Here is a 22,960-nt window from a genome sequence, read left to right on the forward strand (position 1 = left end):
TGGGGGCATCACGTAAGCCTCCTGTGCACAGATGCCCAGTCTTTCTCAAGGTTAGGGAGGTTTTCTGTTACTGTTTTGTTCACTAGGCATTCTATCATGTTAGAGTCAGAGAGACGCACTCTCTGAGGAAGTCATGTAGATGTGGGCACATTCTAACCTTTGAGGCATGTGTGGTGTACACAGCAGTGTATGTAGGACACCATGTGTGGCTCGTGCTGTAGTGGGAGTGGTACACCTGATTAGGAGTTGGAGGCGTCCTCGGGTACTGCTGATATCAGGCTTGATACTTGTCAGAGTATCTGGCACTGGCTGCACCAATATTGAGAATGGCCCAGATGCACTTGTTCTATGACTAGATACTGTCCAGGCCCAGGTGCCTCGTAAGAACAGGCAGGGCTAGAAATCCTAGCATCCCTTCTCTGGTGATCACTTGTAGTCATCTCAAGTGTTCTTGATCAGAAATCCTGGGGACTACCAGCATTAGAGAACACAAAGGTACAGTGGGAGGAGCTGCAGTATTCCCCTCTGTAGCTATAGTAGACCTGCTTATCAACCTACTCCCTGGCCAGTTGTGCATGCCTGAGATGGCCTGATGGGCAGCTGTCTTCCTGTCCCCATTCTTTATGCTATAGTGTCCCCTCAGGAATTAAAAAAAAAGTGGGTTATGTCAAGACCTACAAAATTCCTCTAAGTTGAAGTACTTTCAGAGCAGAGAGCCATTGCTGGCCCTGGGCAAAATTACTCTACAGTTGTCCCCTCAGAATTAAAAAAAAAAGTGGGTTATGTCAAGACCTACAAAATTCCTCTAAGTTGAAGTACTTTCAGAGCAGAGAGCCATTGCTGGCCCTGGGCAAAATTACTCTACAGTTTTGTTTTTCTTAGGTCATTCCCCATGAAGATAAGAGTAGGAGCTAGAGCTACACAGTTCTTAAAGAACTCTCGGCAGCAAGCCCTTATGAATGGTGAATGGGGGAGGCAGGACAGAACCACAGCATTCTTCCCTGCCTTAATAGTGGCAACAGTTTGTGTTGGGTGCTGGAGACCGGGCTGGCAGGAACCAGGTGGGAAAATGCCTTCAGCACTGGCACCACAGTGAACCCATCATGACTGGCCATCACTTGTTCTTAGATTCCCCTGGTTCTTGAAAGGACACCCTCCACTCCTCTTTGTGTTATGGTACCCATTCCATATAGTACAGCACTAATTGGGTTTCTATCAGAAGCACTGCGTGGAGTTTGTCCAGGAAACAGCCACTTGCTGAGTCAACAGAGTGGTAGTCTGTGGGCTCGCAGTGCTGGGAATATGGAGGAATTACTGACCCTAGAGCAGTCCAAATTCAAATAGGCCCCTTCTGAGGAATGTGGGCTGGGAAGATGGCCAAGTGGGTAAAAGCACTCTCTCTAAGCATGAGGACCTGAGTTTGATTTCCTAGCACCCATGTAAAAAGTTGGGCATGGCTGCACGTGCCAGTAGCCCCAGCATTGACAGGTGGATCCTGAGAGCTCACTGGCCAGCTAGCCTAGCCAAAATAACTAGCTTCCAGGAAAGACCCCATCTCAAGGCAGTAAGTCTGAGAGTGACAGAGAAACACAGCCGATGTCCTGCTCTGGGCTCCACATGTGTGTGCCCTACACATGTGAATAAACCATACACACATACACAGACATGAAAAACAAAACAACTACAAAAAGAAACCTGAGGAATGCCATAGTCCTTTTCTGCCTCAGAGGTTTTTCTATTCAAAAACAGGGAATTGGGTAAGACTTACATTCCTCGGAATTGAAAATCAAGTTGCTAAGAGTCTTTAAAAATGTATGCTAACACATCACTTTCTAAAATAAGGTGGATATATATTTATTCCAAATCACTGTTTATATGCCTACCAATGATAATGTACTGCTTTTAATAATGTTCAGGTATTTCATTTTCCGTATTATAAATCAGTAGCATTTAACCTTAGAAAAAGAGAAAGTGCATGAAACAGAACAGCTGCTCCCGTTTACGGCTAACAAATGCAACTCACCTCCAACTACACTGAAGATTCACTGTCACTGTTTTGAACAGCTTAACGTAATAGCCTTTTAAGTATGAAGCAGATATAAAATGTAAGATCACTAAAGTGATCCAATAAAAAGGGTAAACTGCTTGGTTTTAATTAAAGTAGTCTTTGGGGAGTTCTATTATATAGGCTTATAAATAGTTTTCATCTCTGCGTCACAAGTGGTGTTCCATAGCTTTAGTCCAGCCTTGAAAATACTTGCACACATGCCTACCTATATGACCATTTGAGAAGATTAATTTCTCCTTATTCATATCTGATGCCTTTGTTCAAACTCTGATACCATTACCAGCCTGTCAGAGAAGTGTGGCTAAGAGAACGTGCTTGACAGATACAAGGTAGGGAACGTGAAAGGGTGGATTAGGGCCCAGTCATTATTTCTAGGAACAAAAGGAAAGAAAAGCCAGACAGACACTTTCCTAATCATCTGCACCTGCTCTCTGACCCTTTTTCCCCCATCTGTTTTCGAATATAACTCACTTTGGGAGAGTACAGTATAACCAATTTCATTAGGAAGTAAATATGCACACAAAATTCTTCACGGTGCTATGGAATCACTGAGGAAGCAGAAACTTACTACAACTGGAGGACACGGATTATTCATGGAAAATATGTTTTGTGGTTTGAATGAGAAATGTCCCCCCATAGGCTCACATATTTAAACCTTGGTTTCCAGTTGGTGGTGCTGTGTGGGAAAGTTGTAGGAGCTTTAGGAGGTGGGACTTTGTTGGAGGGAGTTGGGCCATTGGGGGCAGACTTTGAGGTTTTATAGCCTGACCACCAAGTTCTGGTGTCTCTGCTTCCTGACTGCCAGGCTTGCCACATCCTCCTGCTGCCCAAGCATTCTCCACCATGACAGCCTGTATCCCCTCTGGAGCTAAAAGCTAAAACAAACCCTTTCTTCTCTAACATGCTTTTGTCAGTTTTTCACAGCAACAGAAAAGTAACTAATCCAATACGCATTCCATTCTGGCCTTAAGGAATAGCTAAGGCTATAAAAGGCAATAGAGGGGATCGGAATCAAAGATCGAGCTGGGAGCATGAGAGCAGGGGGAAGTGTAGGGGTGGCGACAGCACGGAGGAGGAGCCGATGAGCTAAGGAGGACAGGCATCTGGGATCAGACCCAGAAAGGCCTAGGATGCCCGTGACTACCGACTCTATGGGGCATTTATAGGAAGCTTGGACTGCAGCAAATCCTGATAGGCCCAGGATGCCCCAAACCAAAATTTGTAACTTAAAATTCAGATACTAATCATTTAAAAAGTAATAGCAGACATCAGTTACCGCAAGCACAGAATGTGAATGTGATCAAAATTTGCAATGTCAGATAACTAGGTCTTACTACCCAATTTTCAAGAGACAGTTGAACCATATCAGTAGATTTAACCTTTTGATGCAGCAATGATATTCTGTATTCATATAAACATGATCCTCTGCTTCCTGTGCCTGCTTGAAAATGTAAGTGCTTACCCTTATAATCCTTCTTTGGCCCGTCCCCATGCCTCTCTTCCATGTTGGACTCTAATCACTCTGGAATCTGGAAAGGGTATGTTGACATTCAGTGATGCAGCTATGGACTTCTCACAGGAGGAGAGGAAATGCCTAGATCCTGCTCAGAGGGCTTTGCACAGAGACCTGAAGGTGGAGAATTACAGCTATCTTATTTTTGTTGGTGAAGTGGATTTTCAGTGAACTGAAAGGAAGTTTCTCAAAAGGGAGAGAAGTCTGTTTATGTAAAATTCCTGGAAAGGAAACTCACAGGAGAGATGGCTTCTTTCCAGGGTCTCCCTGAACCCCCAACTGGCCTAGAGCTAGCTATGTAGAACAGACTGGCCTTGATCTCACAGAAGTCCACCTGCTTCTGCCTCCTGAATGCTGGGAATAAAGGCATGCACTGCCATGCTCTGCCTGTAAGTATGCATTTTAGTGTGATGTATTGTTTGGCATATTTCTACTACAGTTAAAGGAAAGGAGAATCCTGAGTATCAGAAAGCAATCACTTCCAATGGCTCAGGGAGGAGACTAATCTATCAAGTACATTCATTTCATGCTGAATATACACAATGATTAGATGTTTTCAGTATTGTCACAGTATTATTTGATGTGGTAAAAACAGTATTAGAGAAAAATTTAAATTAATCTTACAAGATTTGTGATTTTTAACATTGCACTATCCTGTTACATTGTAGCCTAGATCTTTGAAGATGGCAGATAGTGATAAAGATCGAAGACACTGTATGCCAAGCCAGATTGGATATTAATGATGGAAAATAAATGAGCTGCTATTTAAGATATTATTATAAATGACTGTATTTATTCAAAAATGTATACTGATATGGGTAGGTAGAATCATATCTTCATGGAACTTAGTTATATTCCCAGTACTATGTCTTTCTGAAGACTACACTATTTGTTAGTTTAATATGGAAATAAATTCAATCTTTTTTGCTTTCAAGGGATCATGTGACAATCTGTCATAACAGTTGCTTCATGAGAGTTGATGAATCCATAGTACATTCTCAAGGCATCATTATTAGTTGCACTATGAATTGTTAATGCCTCATCCCAAATTCATGGATGACATCAAAAGGTGGTTTTGCTTTTTTTATTGAGTAGCACTAAGAATGTCCTTCAGTGTAAAGTAGGATTGCTGGGCTTCATTCCTCTGCTAAGTCAAAACACTCAATCCTGAAATGAAGTAGATTTGGAGTTGATCACTAATGAGATGAATACATGGCAAGTTCATCGAATTGTGGATAAATATTTTAGTAGGTATTGTTGCAATTGTTTAATACAATTTATGTGTAAAAACTAAATGAAGACAGAAAAGAGGAAGATAATTTGCAAAATGTTATAAGTATATTTGCATCCACAAATATATTAAAATTTTAGTGTTGCTCTTTGGAAATGGTATATAATGACATCCAAGTTGTCTATTACCTTAAATCCTGTTTCTTTAGTTCTTTTAATCTACATTTTGATATAAATACAATAATTCATTTTAAAACAATTTTGGAACTTCATATAAGTTGATTTTGTTTTAATAAGTAAAGCTTATGTTTAATGATGTAATATGGAAATTGTATGAAAAAATATTATCTTCTCCAAATAGAAACTCTCACACCTTATTTCAGCTGATGATAAGCGAAGGCTAATACAAGGACAGCCTTTCAAAATTGGGTGAATCAGTGGATTGGTTTTTTCCAGGGATCTGTTCCTTTGGGATTTATCCTCAAATAATTTGCATGATATATTTATTAGAGATTGTATGTAGTATTAGAAACATTATGATAAATATAATGAGAATTACTTGGCAATATCATTGTAATCCTAATTTATGAGTACTGATTATTTAAAAGTTGCCACTATTTTTCTCTGCATCTACCCCACCACCAATTTGTGGGACAACTGAACACATGGATTTGGATTTCCCTTTACATTGAAAGAAAGGTGCAAACATGTGAGACTCTGGATAAAGTTTAGAAATAAGATAACATAAAGGTGTGTTGCATGTATATGTGCCTTCTAAAACAACGAAACATGATCACAGACATGAATTTGCAAAGGTTTTGTGTGAGTGAAATTCCTCTGCTGTGACAAAATACCTGAAATATGAAGTAAAGTGAAGAGCCTTTTTTTCTCACTGTTCCAATGTTTTTGATCCATATGTATTTGTTTCTATTGATATGGCTTATGGAGAAACAAAATATAGGGTTCTGGTAACCACATGGCAGAGGGGAGAGTTCTCATCCTGAAGGAAAGAGGGAGGGGAGCAACAAGACTGAGACAGAGATAAAGAAGGTCTTTCCAAGGGCAGAAACAAATTATGTGCTTCAATGTTGTACATCAGTGACCTACTTCCTCCAATCATGGCTGAATGGAGGAACAGCCGTGAAGTCATGGTAACATCCCTCATGATCCAATCGACTTTCCATAAATCCTTTTCGGAATCCTGCTGTCCACAGCACAAATGAACACATGAGACTCTGGGAGTCCTTTTTGTACCCACAGCCAAAGATTCACGACTTACTAGACAATAAAACATTGGAAATGATGAAAAGTGGCTTACGTGCTCTGTTATCCATGGAACATCATCTCAAATGTTCCATACCCCAGGCTCTGATTTTAGTGCTAGATGGCTCGAGTTCAAGGTCTGTCCTAATTTTGATTCTGCACAGTACCTAAAATGTCACATATCTCAATGTTTCTGAACCGCCCCCATGCAATTCTTATGTGGTTTACTTGCATATTATACATGTAAGAAATAGCACATATTTTCATTAGAAAATTATGTAGCCCCTTGACAATATCTGTGATTTTAAATGACTTCATGTAGTGGAACAGTACTTAGGATTGAAATTGTAAATATAAACTACTCTATAGAGAACATACTAATGTAAACATACTTTAAAAGACATGCTCAGGCTAGGTGTGGTGGCACAGGCCTTTAATCCCAACACTTGGGAGGCAGAGGCAGGTGGATCTCTGTGAGCCTGAGGCCAGCCTGGTCTACATAGCCAAGTTCCAGGTCAGCTGGGGCTACAGGGAGACCCTGTCTCAAAAAGGCCAAAAAAAAGACATGTTCCCTATTCTCATAAGTGAAATAAACATTATTTTTTAAGTTCTAACTAAAAAAAGAAAACCATATACACATGTTCATTCCAAAATGTATGTCAGATTTGAAACGGAAAGCTGGATTATTCTTTTTGAAGTAACAGAGTTGATACAGACCCATTTAAAAAGCAATCAATTAGGCTGGGTGTGGTGGTGCATGCCTTTAATCCAGTGCTCAGGAGGTAGAGACGAGGATCTCTGTGAGACTGAGGCTAGCCTGGTCTACATAGTGAGTTCCAGAGACTAGCTGTGGCTCTGGGAGACCCTGTCTCAGAAAAAAAGAAAGGATTAGATAAGTTTAAATGTTCTTTCTAACTAGCTTTAAAATTTCATTTATATGAATGGAAATTCTAAATGTGAATATCACCTTCTTACTGTAACCTTTGAAACACCTACAACTCACTCTTCTTCCCTTCATCCCACCAAAGCAAGAAACTGAAAACAATCTAAAGAGTTCAAAGAATTAGAAATGACTGACACATGAAACCAGCATTGACTGACTGCTATGGATCAGATACTATGTTAAGTCTCTAAAGTCCAATTAACCCTGCTATAATCTATTATAATATTTGGGCAATATCTTTACCAATGGGGCTCAGAAATTCAAAGTTTACTGAGAGCCTCATTTCAACGAAGACGCCTTAGGCCCCAGAGGATTTCATGTTTTGGTTGGAGGTGGGAAGTTGATTGGGAAGGTACAGAAGTAAGCAGACCACTAAGAGATAAAAACGCCATAAAAGACATGTAAGTGCTACTATAAGATACATGTGTTTCCATTAATTTAACATTCAACTGAAGATTCTAAAATATTTTATATATTAGGTATTAGAGAGATGGCTCAGAGGTTAACAATACTTGCTACTCTTTCAAAGACTGGAGTTCAGTTCCCAGCACTCATGTGGGATGGCTCACAATTACCTATAACTCCAGCTACAAGGGATTCCAAAGTCTCAGGCCTCTGCGCGCATCTGCACCAGTGTGCACATACCCACACACAGACACATGCGCATTTTTTTTAAAGCTCCATAATTAATGGAAAAAAATAAAAATCAGGAACTCTAGAGCTGCCACTACCACAGTGGGGATTCTCCTGGTCTTTCTTACCAACTTGATCAAAGCAGCAGAGGACTCATGAGAGACTTTATTTGCTAACAAAGAATACCCTCATGTTATAATGGTTTCAGAATGTCCTATTAATGAAGAGTCTACATTACTACAATTTTATAAATAGGACTATGTAGTTCCCATAAAACATATTATATTTTATTTGTAGGTGTTTCAAATTAATTTTTATTTGAATAACTAAAATTAACTACCAAAATAAATATAAAACACAGTGAAATGTGATTCAAACAAGAGTAGAGATTTCTCCTGACCAATAATTAAAAAAAAAAGGCTATGTGTCATGACATGAAAGAATGACTCCCCTGAAACTAGACAAGAGTATTTAGAAGATTTGTGATATGCTGTGAATCATCCTAAATCATCCCCCTTAGGGAGAGTGAAGGGGCTGCAGAAAATAGAAAAAAAGGCAAAGGCCCATGTACTACACCTTAAGCAATCAGCAGTCTACCTCTTTTCTTTATCCCAGGTCCTGTTTCCTCAGAACCTCTCTGTCTGTGGCTCTACACTTAAGTCTTGACCTCTAGCACTCCTCTGGTAGCAAGTCTGTGATATCAATTCCTGCAGTTGTCTTTGGAAAAGTTCACTAGCCTCCACATCTAAACAGAAGAATCACCTCTTTTCTTGGTTATGCCCATCATTCCTTTCCTGATAGAGAACCCAAGTGAGTCAACAGTTATGTCAGTATGTCAGGTTTTCTGTCTCTCTTCAGGGACCAGTGCCATGAAAATTTCATAGACAGCTTAAAATGTTTCAGACGAGCACACTTTAAATATTTAATGGAGATGTAAAAGTTATAAATCAATATTTACTGCATAATTAACTACCCAATAAATAGATACTAATAGTAACATCTTGTGTAGATAAAGCTGTGACATCCAGAGGCTTCAGCAACTTGCCTAGAGTCAACATGTTAGTAAGTGGCAGAGTCAGTGACTCTCAAAGCTTACAGCATGCCCCACTGAAGGACCCTGACTTGTGTCCTGAGAGCTGATACAATGCAATTATTAACCGTACACACTTAAACATGTTTGGCTTTTTATTATGATTTTACAGAAAGAGAATACTTCCAAATATTTGGATATGTGTAATTTCTCTCTTGCTGGCATTTTATTACAGCTTTGAACAAATATCCAGGTTGTTTAAAGGGTACTGTAAGAATAATTTAGAGAAGTAAAATAAACCAAACTAAGATATAGGGGAGAAAGACCTTTTACAAACACATATTTAGCAAGTAAAGCATATAGCATCTGATTTATATACCTGTCACATTTACTATCTAAAACTTCTCCATGAAACCTATTTTAAGACATGCAAATTTAATACATTGAGAAAGTCAATATGCAAAGCATCTTAAAGTGCTCTCTTTACTAATGCATGTAACAAAGTATACTGATTATGCAAGTACATTTAATTGGATATAATTAAAATAATTAGATCCAAATACTGATGATTTAAAAAAAAATAGAAGGTGGATTTAGACATGAGATGCATTCAAAATGATAATGAAACTTACAATGTAATTGATTTAGTACATAACACTAGTATAAAGAGACTACTCCTGGTCATTTTCTCCTGGTTTTAACAGGTAGTTTACAAATGGATTCACTTGGTAACTAATAAAAGATTTCACTGGCCAAAAAGAAAAGGATTTCAATGACTAACAGAACACTGAGCTTGGATAACATCTCTTTTAAAAATAAGAGGGAGACAGCGACCATCATATTCTTCAAAAGAAGGCCAAAGAGATAAGAAAGCAAATTTCCCACACAAAGACATGTGCTAGGTTAAATGGAAACAATCTCAACAGCTCTCGCCAATGTCATTCTGACCTAAAGATACCAAATTTAGGTGTTCTCTCAACTCTGGTGGCTTTCAAGAGGCCGAAGAAGATGGGTGGGATTATATGAGAGGAATAGGCTTGCATTTGGGAGTCAAGTCTTGTAATTTAAGGGTTCAAAGAATCTGCTGTCTCTGGCACCAGTGAAGAGGCAAAGGTAGGAGCAAAGTCAGCCATGTAGAAGGACCCCAAATTTTTATTATATTTCTTTTCTGACTTCCTAGTCTGCTCACTAATACAGAATCTAACAGGTGATACCAGAGTGACTGTCATTCAGTTAGCCTGAGGGTAAAGCTTTGTTTGGTAGGATGTTCCAATTATCTGCAATACAGAGCTGGAAAAGGAAGCTTTGAGGTGTACATGGTTCTAAAATTTCTTAGAAAAACAATGCTGTCTTCAATTAACTCTGACAATCAATAAGAGTTCATATTACCAGTTACTGATGAAGAACGGAGACAGAATTAAGGTGTCATGCCCATAGGCAAGTAATTTGGGTCATAATTCCTGGACTGAATTCCAGGCCAATATGATTAAAATCCATTCAGATATAAGTTTAATTTCATACTACCACAATGCATAACACCAAGGATCCTGAAACTGTAACTAAACACTTTTAGGGACCTCTCTCTTTTAAAAGAATTTAGTGTTTGCTTCCTACTTTTATCAGATTCCAAACACAAGCGAGAGACTCAACAGATGAAGCCCTATAGGAACAATATTCTCTAAGACCCGTGTGTTAAGAGTTCTAACCTCTGCAAACAGTACATCATGTCTACCGCACGGCTTTCCAACTCACATTGGAAAAGCACTGGCTGAGCTGAGTGAAAACGGGAGAAGTGATGTCAATTCACTAGAGGTGTAACTGTCCAAAATGTCTCTCAGAATTCATCGAGATAATGGCAGAATCAGGATAGAGGAAGGAACTAATGTAGCTCGACAATATCTGGTAAAATGAATGTAATTTTTGTCAAAAAAGTAATAATCCTAAATCATTTAGTGTGATTGGCAGCATCAAATATAGCAAAAATGCATCTATTTCAAGATGTATTTGGCTCTTCTTCAAGAGCACAGGGTCAGGATGCCCCTCCTGTGCAGTAGATGCCTGCCCTCAGGCTTTCAAACACTTACCAAACCTGCACAGGGGACCCGCTGGCCTCCCAGGGCCTGCAGAATGCAGTTTAGAAGATGACACATTGGAAAAGCACTGGCTGAGCTGAGTGAAAACGGGAGAAGTGATGTCAATTCACTAGAGGTGTAACTGTCCAAAATCCTCTCAGAATTCATCTAGATAATGGCAGAATCAGGAGAGAAAAGGAACTAATGTAGCTCGACAATATCTGGTAAAATGAATATAATTTTTGTCAAAAAAGGAGTATTAAAAAACTAAAGAATTTTTAAAAACCTGTTGTTTATTCCAGGCAAACAAGCATGTTTACACTAAAATACTTTAGAAAACTGTGCTAATACTATAAAATATGCAAATCAAAATGACTTGTTAAAAATAGAGGAGTCTTGTGGGGTTGACACCAATGATGAAAGAAAAATGAAAAAGGATTCTATACTTCACTGCTAAATATGTGTCGCTACAATGAAAACTCTCCTTGCCCCAGATGCAAAATGTAATTTAGATAATTACTGGTCAGCTCATGATGTTCAGCAGCCATCTTAACAAGTTAAGAAATAGTTATAATTCTTACATATTTAAAAAAAAAAAAAAAGAGGCCTACGCAGGAACCAAAGTAAAGGATCATTTTAAAAAAGGTTAAAACAAAGTCCAGCCTGAACAGCCTTTCCTCCCTGGACTCTCATGGTACTATTAAGAGAAACTCTAAAGCTGTAGAAGGTGTTGCACTTTTGTCTTATACTAAGATTCAAATGAAGTACTTTCTCTTTATCTGCAGTCCACTGTGTGTATTCTACCAGAATCCCAAGTAAGCTTACATGGTGTGGTGGTGCGGAGCAGAGGCCGTCAGTTTAAAGTACAGATTTGAATCCTGGCACTCAAAATAGGGCTGTAAGCTTTGGCCAGTTCTTTAACCTAGACTTCAGCTTAATCACTGATCAGTGTTATGACTATGAGGAAGCTTATTCTGAGTATTAATTAAGCTAAAATAAAGTGTTTAGAAGAATCAAATTCCTATATACAATCATGTTTAAGAAGTAGAAATTATTATTGCTATTTTATGTTAATTTTTTCATTTAGTGTCTATGATGCACCTGCAAGAAACCATTACTCTTGTCTCATAGGTGAAGCAAATTATATAATCTACCCAAAGTCTCTAGGCAGGAAAGCAGAGTTTCAGTGCAGATCTGTCCATGTTCTTTCTTCTACTATATGCTTCATGTTCCCACTGACCTTACTCTTGTGTCACCATAGCATTTATTAAAATGTAACTCGATCTTCCACCTTCAGAACACATTTTATGAGGACAGAGATTGGGCCCTGCCATTCAGTAGCCACTCACAGTTCTGTCTAGTCACCCACATTTCAGACCCTATCATGTGCCAGGCACTGTAGTGAGTGCCAGATGGCAGTCTGAGTCTAACAAACAGGATCTTTGTGCTCATGAAATTCAGTCTACCTGTAAGACAAATACAACTTTAAGAGTTGCAATGAAGGAAGGGAGCAGGTGCTAGAAGAGGGTGTAAGAGATGAATCTCATAGTTTGGTTGGAGAGGAGGATCAAAAAGAGCCTTTTGGAAGAATGAACACCTCAGAATAGGGGTTAGCAAGGAAAGAGCTAGGGACAGAAGCTGCACAGGAACCTAAGTAGGACTCGTACCTGGGCCAAGAGGGATAAGAGCCTTGTGTGGCTGACAAACAGTGCGCTCAGAGTGGAGTGGATGAGGTGAGAACAGACAAACTCCAGAGAGCTTCAGAGTATGAACGACTTAGAAGCTAACCTCAGTTCACCTGTGGAAGCTCAAGTTGGGTCTTTTTTTTTTTTTAAGTTCACTTTGACTACAGTGTGGACCTTAGACTAGGAAAAAGTTAACAGAGGCAGCTGGGATGTCCATTGGAAAGCTGGAACAATCAGGGTGACAGTGATGATGTCTTGGAAGCAGGAAAAATAGCAGCAAAAGTGAGGAGACAATTGCAGAGTCAAGGTATTTCTAACGCCCAGTGTACAGAACGCTGCTTGACAACGGGGTCTGTAGTCCTTTGCACACTGGGTGAAGGAGTGCTCAAGCTGAGCTGTGGCTGGTTCTAAGGCCTCCTGAGCAGAAGGATCATCCAGTGGGCGGCAGAGACACAGGGAAAAAGCTGAAGAAATGACTGCTAATTCCTAGATGAGCTGGCAAAACTCCACTTACAAAAACCTCTTGATGTGCAACACGAACCTTTGTGAAACAAAATGCCTCTCTCACTCTGACAGTGGAAAAATTTAGAAGCCAGGTACCTTTCTGCTAGGTGGCCTTCCAGGCTTGTTAGAGAAATGCATTTTTAAAAATAGCCTCAAGCAATGCTGCTAGAAACACAGTAAAACACTAAGGATGTTGGAAGAAAGCCTTTCATTTAAGGGAGAAAAAAAGAGCTGTGGTTAGAAATGAAATCTCTACCCATCATTCTCCCTTCCTTTTGATGGTCTGGGTCTGTGGCATTACTTCATGGAATGGTGAAATATTTTGATTATCAGTAACAAATCAAAACAGAGCTTCATGTATTTTCTTCTGATAAACTGACACAGTCAGGATGGAGAATGACTTACCCATGTCATTTAATCATTTTAACTTTTTGTCCAAAGGACATTTATTTTTCTAAAATTATAAAACTAAGATTGTTTTAAAAATCAAAATGTTTTCTATGTGGATATGAGATCATGGGAATCAGTGATTATAGTGAACTGCATTCAAAATCACCTTTAATCCCAACATCTCTCAAATTGTTTCTCTATGCTCACCAGACCACCAGCACTGGCAATGTGGTAGCAAAGAGGTAGTTAGGGTTACTTACAGAACAGCTGCTCTCCTGCTAGGACTAAGTTAAACAAAGGTACTTGCTACTTCTCAATATTTAAAGCTTTAATTATCATTAAATTAATTAAGACTAGTATACTACCTAGCCTAGAGTGAAGACCTCAAGCATTTGGGGCACTAATAAAGTTCAATTTTACATAGGAAAAGAAGTCTCACTGGCAAAGGAATCTGTTCTAATTCTGCCAAGTGTACCACATGCTCTGATGGAAAGGCCAGTGAGCAGCACCTTTATCACGGCTTTGAAGAAGCTTGATGTGGGGGTGGTGGTGAGAGTGAGGTGATAAAAGAAGCTACACTGGATTTCTACAGAAGGAGCTTTACAAGTTTAAAATATCATTTTCCTTCTTTCAGTTCAGAAATCATTTTCCTCTGCACCGAAAATACAGCTTTCAGTGGAACTTTCTATACCTTTAGAATGTCTTTGGAGTCTTGAAAACGCTTTTTCTGCAGAAACCAGAAAGTGGCACAGAAGAGCATCAAGTGAGGCTTTGGTCTCCCTTCTCTAAGAGCTGTTCTAAGGAATGGTGGTGACTATGGAAGATGACAAAGGAAGACCTTAGAAAGTCACAGCTCTTAGGGCTGAATAAAACAGAAGTGTGACTTGTTCTATCTTTGTGTCATCTAAGAAAGCAAGATTACATCTTAGAGCTAAAATTCATACTTTAACAACCTAAAAACCATTAATATTTAGCTTTATAAAGAGAAACTGATAACCTCAACTTTATGAGACTCTCATTTTATTAAGAAAGCTCCTGCTGGGCGTGGTGGCGCACACCTTTAATCTCAGCACTCGGGAGGCAGAGGCAGGCGGATCTCTGTGAGTTCAAGGCCAGCCTGGTCTACATAGTGAGTTCCAGGACAGCTGGGGCTACAGGGAGACCCTGTCTCAAAAAGACCAAAAAAAAAGAAAGCTCCTTCTCCCCCTTCACTTGTACCCACAGAACCAGGACAAAACTACCTTTTCTTTCCAGCCTCGAAGACAAAGGCCCAAGGCTGAACCTTCTATAGCCTTTAATTAAAAACAAAGAATATGTAATGGTTTAAAGTATACAAATGTAGTAATGAAATCTTAGATGGTATTCGATTCAGTTGTTCATATACGAATCTACAAATCAAATGTTATACACATCACTATTATCATCGCACACAGCAGCTCAACTAAGTTATTTTCCACTTTTGTTCAATCTTTCAAGGCCACTGAAAACAGACTACAAGATGTCTATACATACACAAGAGAAGCCAATAGATCTAAAATACAATAAATATTGTTAAGAGGAGGTATTTCAATCACTTTTAAGCCAACCATACATACTTCTACACAACAAAGGACAACTGCAAAATCATAATCATTTGGCATCTCCTTAAACAGGTGCAATTTGCTTTCTTTCTCTAGAGAAATGAAGAGTACAATATATAAGAAATGCCATTAAATTATTTTAATTACTTTGTATCCACTTGATAAGTCACTACTGCTTAATGCAAAAAAAAAACCTGTCACTTACAATTAATGACTGCTAGTATTGCTTCAATTGATCAAATGTCTAATACACATAAAACATTCAAAGAAGTCCTATATAACTTACAGCAATTCAGTGGAGAAGTCCTGTCCCAGGGGTATGTAAATCTGAAGTACAAGAAACCTCTGGATCAGTCCAACTAGAACAAGAGGGAGAAAATATCATCAAACGTTCAGGCCACTTTATGTGCAAATAAACAAACACAATCGCGTGCTATCAGCAAGCCGAAGGTTTCAGCACCTCAGGAATCTACAGACCTGGAGCTGGCAGCATCCATGAGTTAGCACCTCATTATAAAAATGAAAAACTGACCAAATCAAACCCTAACAACCAATCTGTACTTTAAAGTCCTATCTGTGACCTTGGTGAAATTTTTATGAAAATCCAAAAAATAATTTTTATTTACTATTTTTGTTAGGCTGCAAAAGAATGTGAACATTGAACTGCACTCCACACAGACATATAAAATTGAACTACAGACTCCCATCAAGGTGGCCATAAAAACGTGGCAATTATTTTCACTCATTGACAGTTTTTACTGTTTTACTAAACAACTTAATAAAGAAAAACAGCTCAAGAAAAAGTTCTAATTATGACAACTGCAACCCAAGCCTCCAAGAGCCACATCTGGATCACATGGTCTTAAAGGCAGCCACACCGAGCTGGATGAAGAAGTACATTTTCTTTCTTAATACCTTGTTATCCTTTTAATTAATTTATTGCTCACTAAATAAGAACTGATGGTGCTTATCCCCATCACTCATTTCATATGAATTAACAACAGTATCTGTAGAAAAACCAACCCACATGATGCTTTTGAGAGCTGAAGTCTACAGCTCCTCAGGGTGTGAACTTTTGATTGATCCCTCAACTTGTGATACTTTTAACAGATGTGTTAGTATCACACCTCCTAAAGTATTAATATAGTTCAGTGGTAGAGGACTTGCCTGGCTTACAAGACACTGGGTTCAGTTCTCAATGCTAGAGAAAAACCCACCACCACCACCAAACCCCCACAATATCACATCTTCTAAAATATGCAATTTAGGAACTTTTTTTCCATGTAGTGTAGGACATAGAGATTTCACGACTTTGTCTGTGAACCGCTTCTATAAATCCAACAGTACACCTCCAATAGGTAGATGAAAGACTTCAAGGAAGAGCCCAGTGTGATGGTGTGATGTGTTCCCCTATTATCCAGCACTTGGAGGGGTGGGTCACTGTAGAGTCAGGAAGATCAAGGTCGTCCTCAGCTATATAGCAAGCTCACAGACGATCTGAGCTATGGCTGGAGTGCTTGCTTAGCATGTACAAGGCTAGGCTCAATCCCCATTACCACCAAAAATAAAAGACTTCAAGAAAAGCAATTAGTATAAAGTGATGTTATATGCTATTTATTCTAACAGTAAATTTAATACATTTAAATATTTCATCTAAGCCGGGCGTGGTGGCACATGCCTGTGATCCCAGCACTCGGGGAGGCAGAGCAGGCGGATCTCTGAGTTCAAGGCCACCCTGGTCTACAAAAGTGAGTTCCAGGCCAGCTGGGGCTACAGGGAGACCCTGTCTCAAAAAAAGAAATCTAACAATACACTTGTTTATGATTCCTATGGTAATAACATTCCTGAGCAACTTAAACTATTCCTATGTTTATACCCCAACTTTTTCTAAACAATAAACACAATTGGCCAAATATGGTTACTAATGTTTTAATCAAATATAGCATTTAACATTATTAAGCTTATAAATTGATATAAAGAGCAATTCTAGATTAAGCAATGTTACAAAAATGGGAGATAAAAGGTTCCAGCCTAGAAAATTCTCTAGGAATCTGTTCTACCATATTTATAGAGAGAGCCAGTGAGGCAACTAGCGTTCTAATCTACAAAGGCAAAGTGAGTATCAAAATGAGGCCACCTTAAATAAGTCATCATAAATCAAGCTCTCTGGACTCTTGCACCGATAGAACCTATGGTTTCCTGTCACTTCACAATGGCCTTGTCTGTAAATAGAACTGAGACCAGGACAAATGAAACCCATCCTTTAAAAAGGTCGCTAATCTATGCCACAGATCTTACTGAGGCAGTATTGTCCCCTTCAAACACACAGAGGTGCATGTAAAAGGGCATTTTTAGAAATGAAAGATCCCTTTCCTCAAAAAAAGCTCTGTCATTCCACTTTCTCGTACACAGAAGCCCTAGTTTCTAAAGGCTTTTACTTCTAAGATTAAAAGAAGTGTGGTGATACTGTATGGTGATCTGACAAAGATAAAAGTACTTTAATAACATTTGACAGGCTGATTCTGTCGGTAATGGTAAGTAAACTCCAGTGTATATTGTTTGAATGGCCTAGTAAATTTCAACTGACTCTTCACATCTGTATTATATTTAATATCACTCAGCAATGCTGAATATAGAACTACGTTTAAAAAATTCCATCAAGCACATAAAATACGCAGAAATTCAGTCTTCTTCCTGAAATATGCAGGTCTCCACAGTTTTATAATCTGTTGGGTGCCTGAAATAAATTTCCTACTTTTAAAGGGGTCAAGCTCTTTTTTGTCTTTTGAATACTTTAAAACACTCTACTAGCAAAATAACATTCAAGTTTTAAACAGTGATTTCACAGTTTTTTCATCAGAGCAAATGACAGATTGCACACCTCACATATACAAGTTTACAAGGATTACATTATCCAAAGAAGTGGGATGAGGCCATAGAACAGTCACTCATCCTTTCCTGGTGCCCTAAACTCTCATGATTGAAGTTATTCCATGGTTTCCATCACAGCCTTAGCACAAAGATCACACTGAAGGCACCTCTCCCATCTCAACACAAAACAAGAATCACTGCCTTCGTGAGGTACTATTCCACATCTCTTCAGCAACTGCCTTAGCTCTTTTTCATCCCTAAGCTGGGCTAACAATTTTGACTTGGAACTTCACAGGATCATTTGTATTGATTAAATTAGCCCTATCATTCAGCACATATTATTGATCACCATACTGTGCACACAACTTGTTGAAATTTTTGCAGTTAAATAAGACTAGCATTATCTCTGCTCTCTTGGATTTTATAATCTAGTTTCCCGAAAGAGAACACCAAAGTCCTATGAAAGTATATATCCATAAGTGTCTGGGGAAAAAAGATGAACAGTGCATGTTAAGTGTACCACATGTATACAGTGTTCATAGAGGCTAGAGGAAGACATCAGATTCAGATCTCCTGAAACTGGAGTTACAGAAAGCTGTCAGCTGCCATGTGGGAGCTGGAAACCAAATCCAGGTCCTCTGGAGGAGCAGTAAGTGTGCTTACCTCTGAGCCATCTTTCTAGTCCCCCAAGATCTTCTTAATGGATTCAATGAGAGAATAAAGAAAAATAGAAGCTGATTTAGTTAAGATGTTTGGTCTGGTCAATTGAAAAGACAATGTTGTTTGCTAGCAACTTAAATGAGGCAGTCTAAGACAAAGGGAGGAATTCCTAGAAGTGAAGACCAGGAACTGGGCTTTGGATACACTACATTTAAGCTGCCCAAGGAAAAATGTCAAGTGAACAACTGAAATACACGTGTGGAGTTTAGAAATCTGAGCTAGAAATGTAAGCTGGAGTGAGACAGGTGGTATTTAAATCCACGATCCTGACACTGGTAACCAGGGAGAACATTCAATTAGAGGGGTCAAACCTAGAGCCCAGGGGCAACGCAGCAGTAAAGTGGTTTGGGGAGAAGAGGTAAAACAAGAGAAACAAGAATAAGCCAGTACATCAGAAAGAAAACTGGGGGTTGGAGGTGTCCTGGGAGGTAAATGGAGGAACTGTATCAAGGAGGTACCAGCTCTTGCAAATGCTACCAGAGGTGAAGATGAGATCTGAGAACTCAGCTATTAGCTCAGAGATATGGAAGTCACTATGAGTCTGATCAGAGCATGTCTGTAGAATGGGATCAGAGACACTGAAGGGCTTTAAACAGAGGAAGATATAATTTAAAAAGAATAGAAAAGTAGGGGTGTGAGGAGACCTGGTGGAGCCTCAGGAAGCCATCCTTGCCCCTAGAACAGCTGAACTTTGGCTTCAGTGTGGAGATGGCCTGACATAACACTATCTGATTCAGTGCTTCAGTAGGGAAACTAAAGGCTTTGAACACAAACCTTAAATAAAAAAATCACTAATGGATATTTATGTATAACAAAGATGCTTCTCACACTGATAACTCTATATAGCATGGTTCATGCTGAAGGGTGGCAGAGATTTACCCAACTGGTGAGTGATGGACTCAAGTGTCCTACCAAGAACATATGGTTACAATTAGAATTGTCAGTTTCTCAATGCAGCAAATATAACAAAGTATGTGTCGTCACTGAGTTAGGGGTACAAAGAAGATGATTCAAGGTCCTCATACTTGTGAGAAATATATAATCTGATAATCAAAATCATGTTCCTTTATTTGATGAATGCTCAATTTAAAAAAAAAAACAAAAACAAAAAACTGGGCCAGCAAGATGGTTTGGCGGGTATAGGCACTTGCTGCCAGTAATGATGACCTAAGTTTAATCCCCCCAAACCACATGATGGAAGGAGAGAAAGGACTCCAAGTTGTCCTCTGACCTCCTCATGCATGCTATGATGCATGTATATATTCACATAAATAATAAATAAATGTAATAAATTTTTAAAATTATAGCTGATTTATTTAGAAATTCTCAAATATAAGTTAATTCAGAAAGATTACTATTTAGGACCAGTTAAATGTACATAATTTCATTATTAAACTTTCTAGTGTCTAATACACTGAGAAACAAATGAAGTATGGAATGTCAAGTTTGCATCAAGTATATGTTTACTCTTAAAACAGGAATGCATAATGCTAATTGAACTTAATTTAGATGCTAATTGAAAGTCACTTCTCTATTCAAGGCTTGCTATTTAATTTTAATTTAATCACACCAACCTCACACAGGTCATTTTATAACAGTAAAAATAACTAGAAACTTCTGTTATCAAAAGTTCCCAAGCGCTTGTCTTCAAGACGTCAGCACAAGGGAAGACCGTGTAAACTGTTTCATTTGTTACAGCGAAACACATGCTACAGAAAAGCCAGATTAATTTTTAATTGCAGGGCATTGTGCAAGAAATACATTAAAAGATTCTGTTCCTTCCATTAAAAGTCATCATCGTTACATTTAAGGAGGTAATTATAATACATTAAACCCGATTTCTGGGGAAATTAAAAAAAAAAAAAAAAACCTGGATGAGAGCAGGGAAAGGGAGGAGGGAGTTTGTGGTTTAGTCACTTAGCCTTAAGTAGAAATGACTCTTTCTCAGAGCAAACGAGGAGGCTGCTAGAAGTGACTGATGTCACGAACGACCAGGGCATTCAAGGGAAGTCCAGGTTGGCTTGGTAAGTCCAACAATAAGGGGAGGAAAACGAACTAGCTGGCTTAGAACAGAGTCACGTCCCTGCAAATCAAATGTGTTGATCTCACAAAGCTAATACCCTGAAACAGAGGAACTGTGCCTCTTGTAAGAAAAAAAATCTACAATTTCAGATGTGATTCACTGGCTTATTTATCTTCACCTCACTTACAAATACAAAGTTATTTGGAAATGAAAAAAAGAAACAAAAACAAGAAATAAACACCTCTATTAAACACAACACATACCCAAGTAGGAATTGTGAGAGAGCCATGGTTTACTGATGATAGCAAATTAATTTTAAAAACTTTTCCTTTAAATAGTTATCTGTTCACTTTCTATTTCTTGTTGGTTTATAAAGAAACACTGGCAAGACACTTTAAAACAAATTGCCTCCCATCTATAACTTACATGGCTTGCTTTACATCTCAGACATCTAAACTGTGCACATAGTGTTTGAAAGGGTACATAAAGTCTAGAGTCACAACAGTTCAGAAATCAGATTAAAATTAGAAATCAAGTACCAACCACAAGCCTTTCCACAGTGCCTGGTACACAGAAGGGGTTTGATAGACCCCTTAATTATTTTTTTCTTTTGCAATGCTGAGGATTGCATCCGGCCCATGAACATGCTAGGTAAGTACTATGCTATCACTTAGCTGTGTCTGCAGCCCCTAGGTCAATGTTCCTAGGGAACCAAGTAGATGATGGATGCAAAAGAGAATTGTTCATTTTTTGTAAAATATAGAAATCTATATTTAACCAGCAGGATGTAGTTCATGGAAAATCTGATTAATCATTTTCATAAATTATATTATCTAAAGTGTATCAGTTTCATGAGAGCTTAATCTGGTAGAGAGAACCTGGAATTTGAATCTCACTTCTGCCAATAACTGCACTTCTGATCATTCCCGTATGTCACCTAACAGGGCTCCTTCTGCTTTAAAATGTTGCTGCTGTCTGTTAAAGACTCGGAACCAATTCTTGGGGCTATTTATTAAATCACATATTCACAGCTATACTTATTAGGCATTAATATTCCTAAAGGTATATCAATTATTATGAATAAAGACCGGTGTAATATTTTTGATAATTTTTTTCTTAAGAACTTAATTTCTTGTAATTTATGAACTCTTGAGTTTGATCAAAATTTTGCCTTAACTACCTGATTTTCTAATAAGAAACCAATGTCTGATTGCCCATCTATAAAAGAATATTATAAAAATCCCTGATACAGAATTAGCACTCAAAAATACTGTAATTATTTTTTAATTTAAAAAAATTCATTTATTTTTTATATGTATGAGTGTTATGCCTGCATGTATGTAAATGTACCTGTGCTATGCAGTGCCCATGGAAGACAGAAGAGGGAGTTGGATGCACTGGAACTGGAGTTACAGATGGCTGTTAGCAGCCAAGTGGATGCTAGGATTAGAACCTGGGTCTTCTGTAAGAACAGCCAGTGCTCTTAACTGCTGAGCCATCTCTCTAGCTCCAAATACTGTAATTATTATTACAAGTGGCTGCTAAAATAATCTTCTAAGTCTTAAAAGTATTTTCTAGATGACTAGTAGTAACAGAGAATATATGCCTTTAATCCCAGCACTTGGGAAGCAGAGGCAGGCAGATCTGAGTTCAAGGCCAGCCTGATCTATATGGCGAGTTCCTGACTAGCCAGGGCTACATAGTGAGACTCTATCTCAAAAAACAAACTAAACAAAGTCAAGATCAAAACAAACAAACAAAAAATCACACTATTTCACATCAGTGATGCCATGAAGTCCTACTAGTACACCTGCTTACTCGACACAAAGCATAACTTCCTCCATTAAGGAACATTAAGCTCCAGGATTAAAAGTCTTACTCACGGATTTGCTTATTCTCCTTTGGTAATTGAATCCTGTTGGTTTGGCTGCTGCCTTCCAGGACAAACACAAAACTTTTAACTTCTTTATCAAACTCCTATGGGACAAAATGAAAACAGTAGTAATGGAGGCCTATTTTATTTGGTTTCTTCTATAAAATTGTGCAAATTCACAGGGAGAAAAAGTCTCTTCAAAAGACTTGAAAGTAGACTTAAACCTTGCTGATACTTTATCCTGAGACTTGCTGGGAACTAGAATACAAAAGCCACGCTAACCACCTGGCTAATTTCCTATTAGAGAAACATCTCTGACAACATCTCTCCTGCAAATGAAAAGTTCTATAACTTAGTGCAGAGTTCATTGCTCCTTATTGCCTTGATGCAGTTCTAACAGTGCACAGCTGAGCATCATTTCCTGCCCAGGTCGAAGGAATTACCTATTCAATGCTGTATTCAGACTAGAAATCCTTCGCTTTCAGGCCAAGGCTCAAATAGAATTAATCACTGCATTATTTTATATATGGTGTGACTTTGAAATTATATATATATATATATA

The 22,960-nt window shown here is 38.5% G+C and overlaps 1 protein-coding gene across 13 annotated transcripts in view; it reads right to left on the minus strand.

Moving 5' to 3' along the window:
* The window catches only part of CUNH3orf67 (chromosome unknown C3orf67 homolog), a 273,967-nt gene that overhangs the window by 245,680 nt on the left and 5,327 nt on the right, over positions 1-22,960 (minus strand). For 11 of the 13 annotated variants that reach the window (XM_029567378.1, XM_029567377.1, XM_029567376.1 and 8 more), the window contains exons 3-4: positions 22,409-22,502; positions 15,198-15,270 (exon numbers count right to left, since the gene is read on the minus strand). In XM_029567378.1, coding sequence (XP_029423238.1) covers positions 15,198-15,270; positions 22,409-22,502 — 167 coding nt within the window. The remainder of the gene's footprint in view (positions 1-15,197; positions 15,271-22,408; positions 22,503-22,960) is intronic. The other 2 variants (XM_029567375.1, XM_029567379.1) reach the window with 1 other exon arrangement.

The sequence above is a fragment of the Nannospalax galili genome, unplaced genomic scaffold, assembly GCF_000622305.1.
Source record: "Nannospalax galili isolate Female #2095 unplaced genomic scaffold, S.galili_v1.0 scaffold561, whole genome shotgun sequence".
Classification (NCBI taxonomy): Eukaryota; Metazoa; Chordata; class Mammalia; order Rodentia; family Spalacidae; genus Nannospalax; species Nannospalax galili.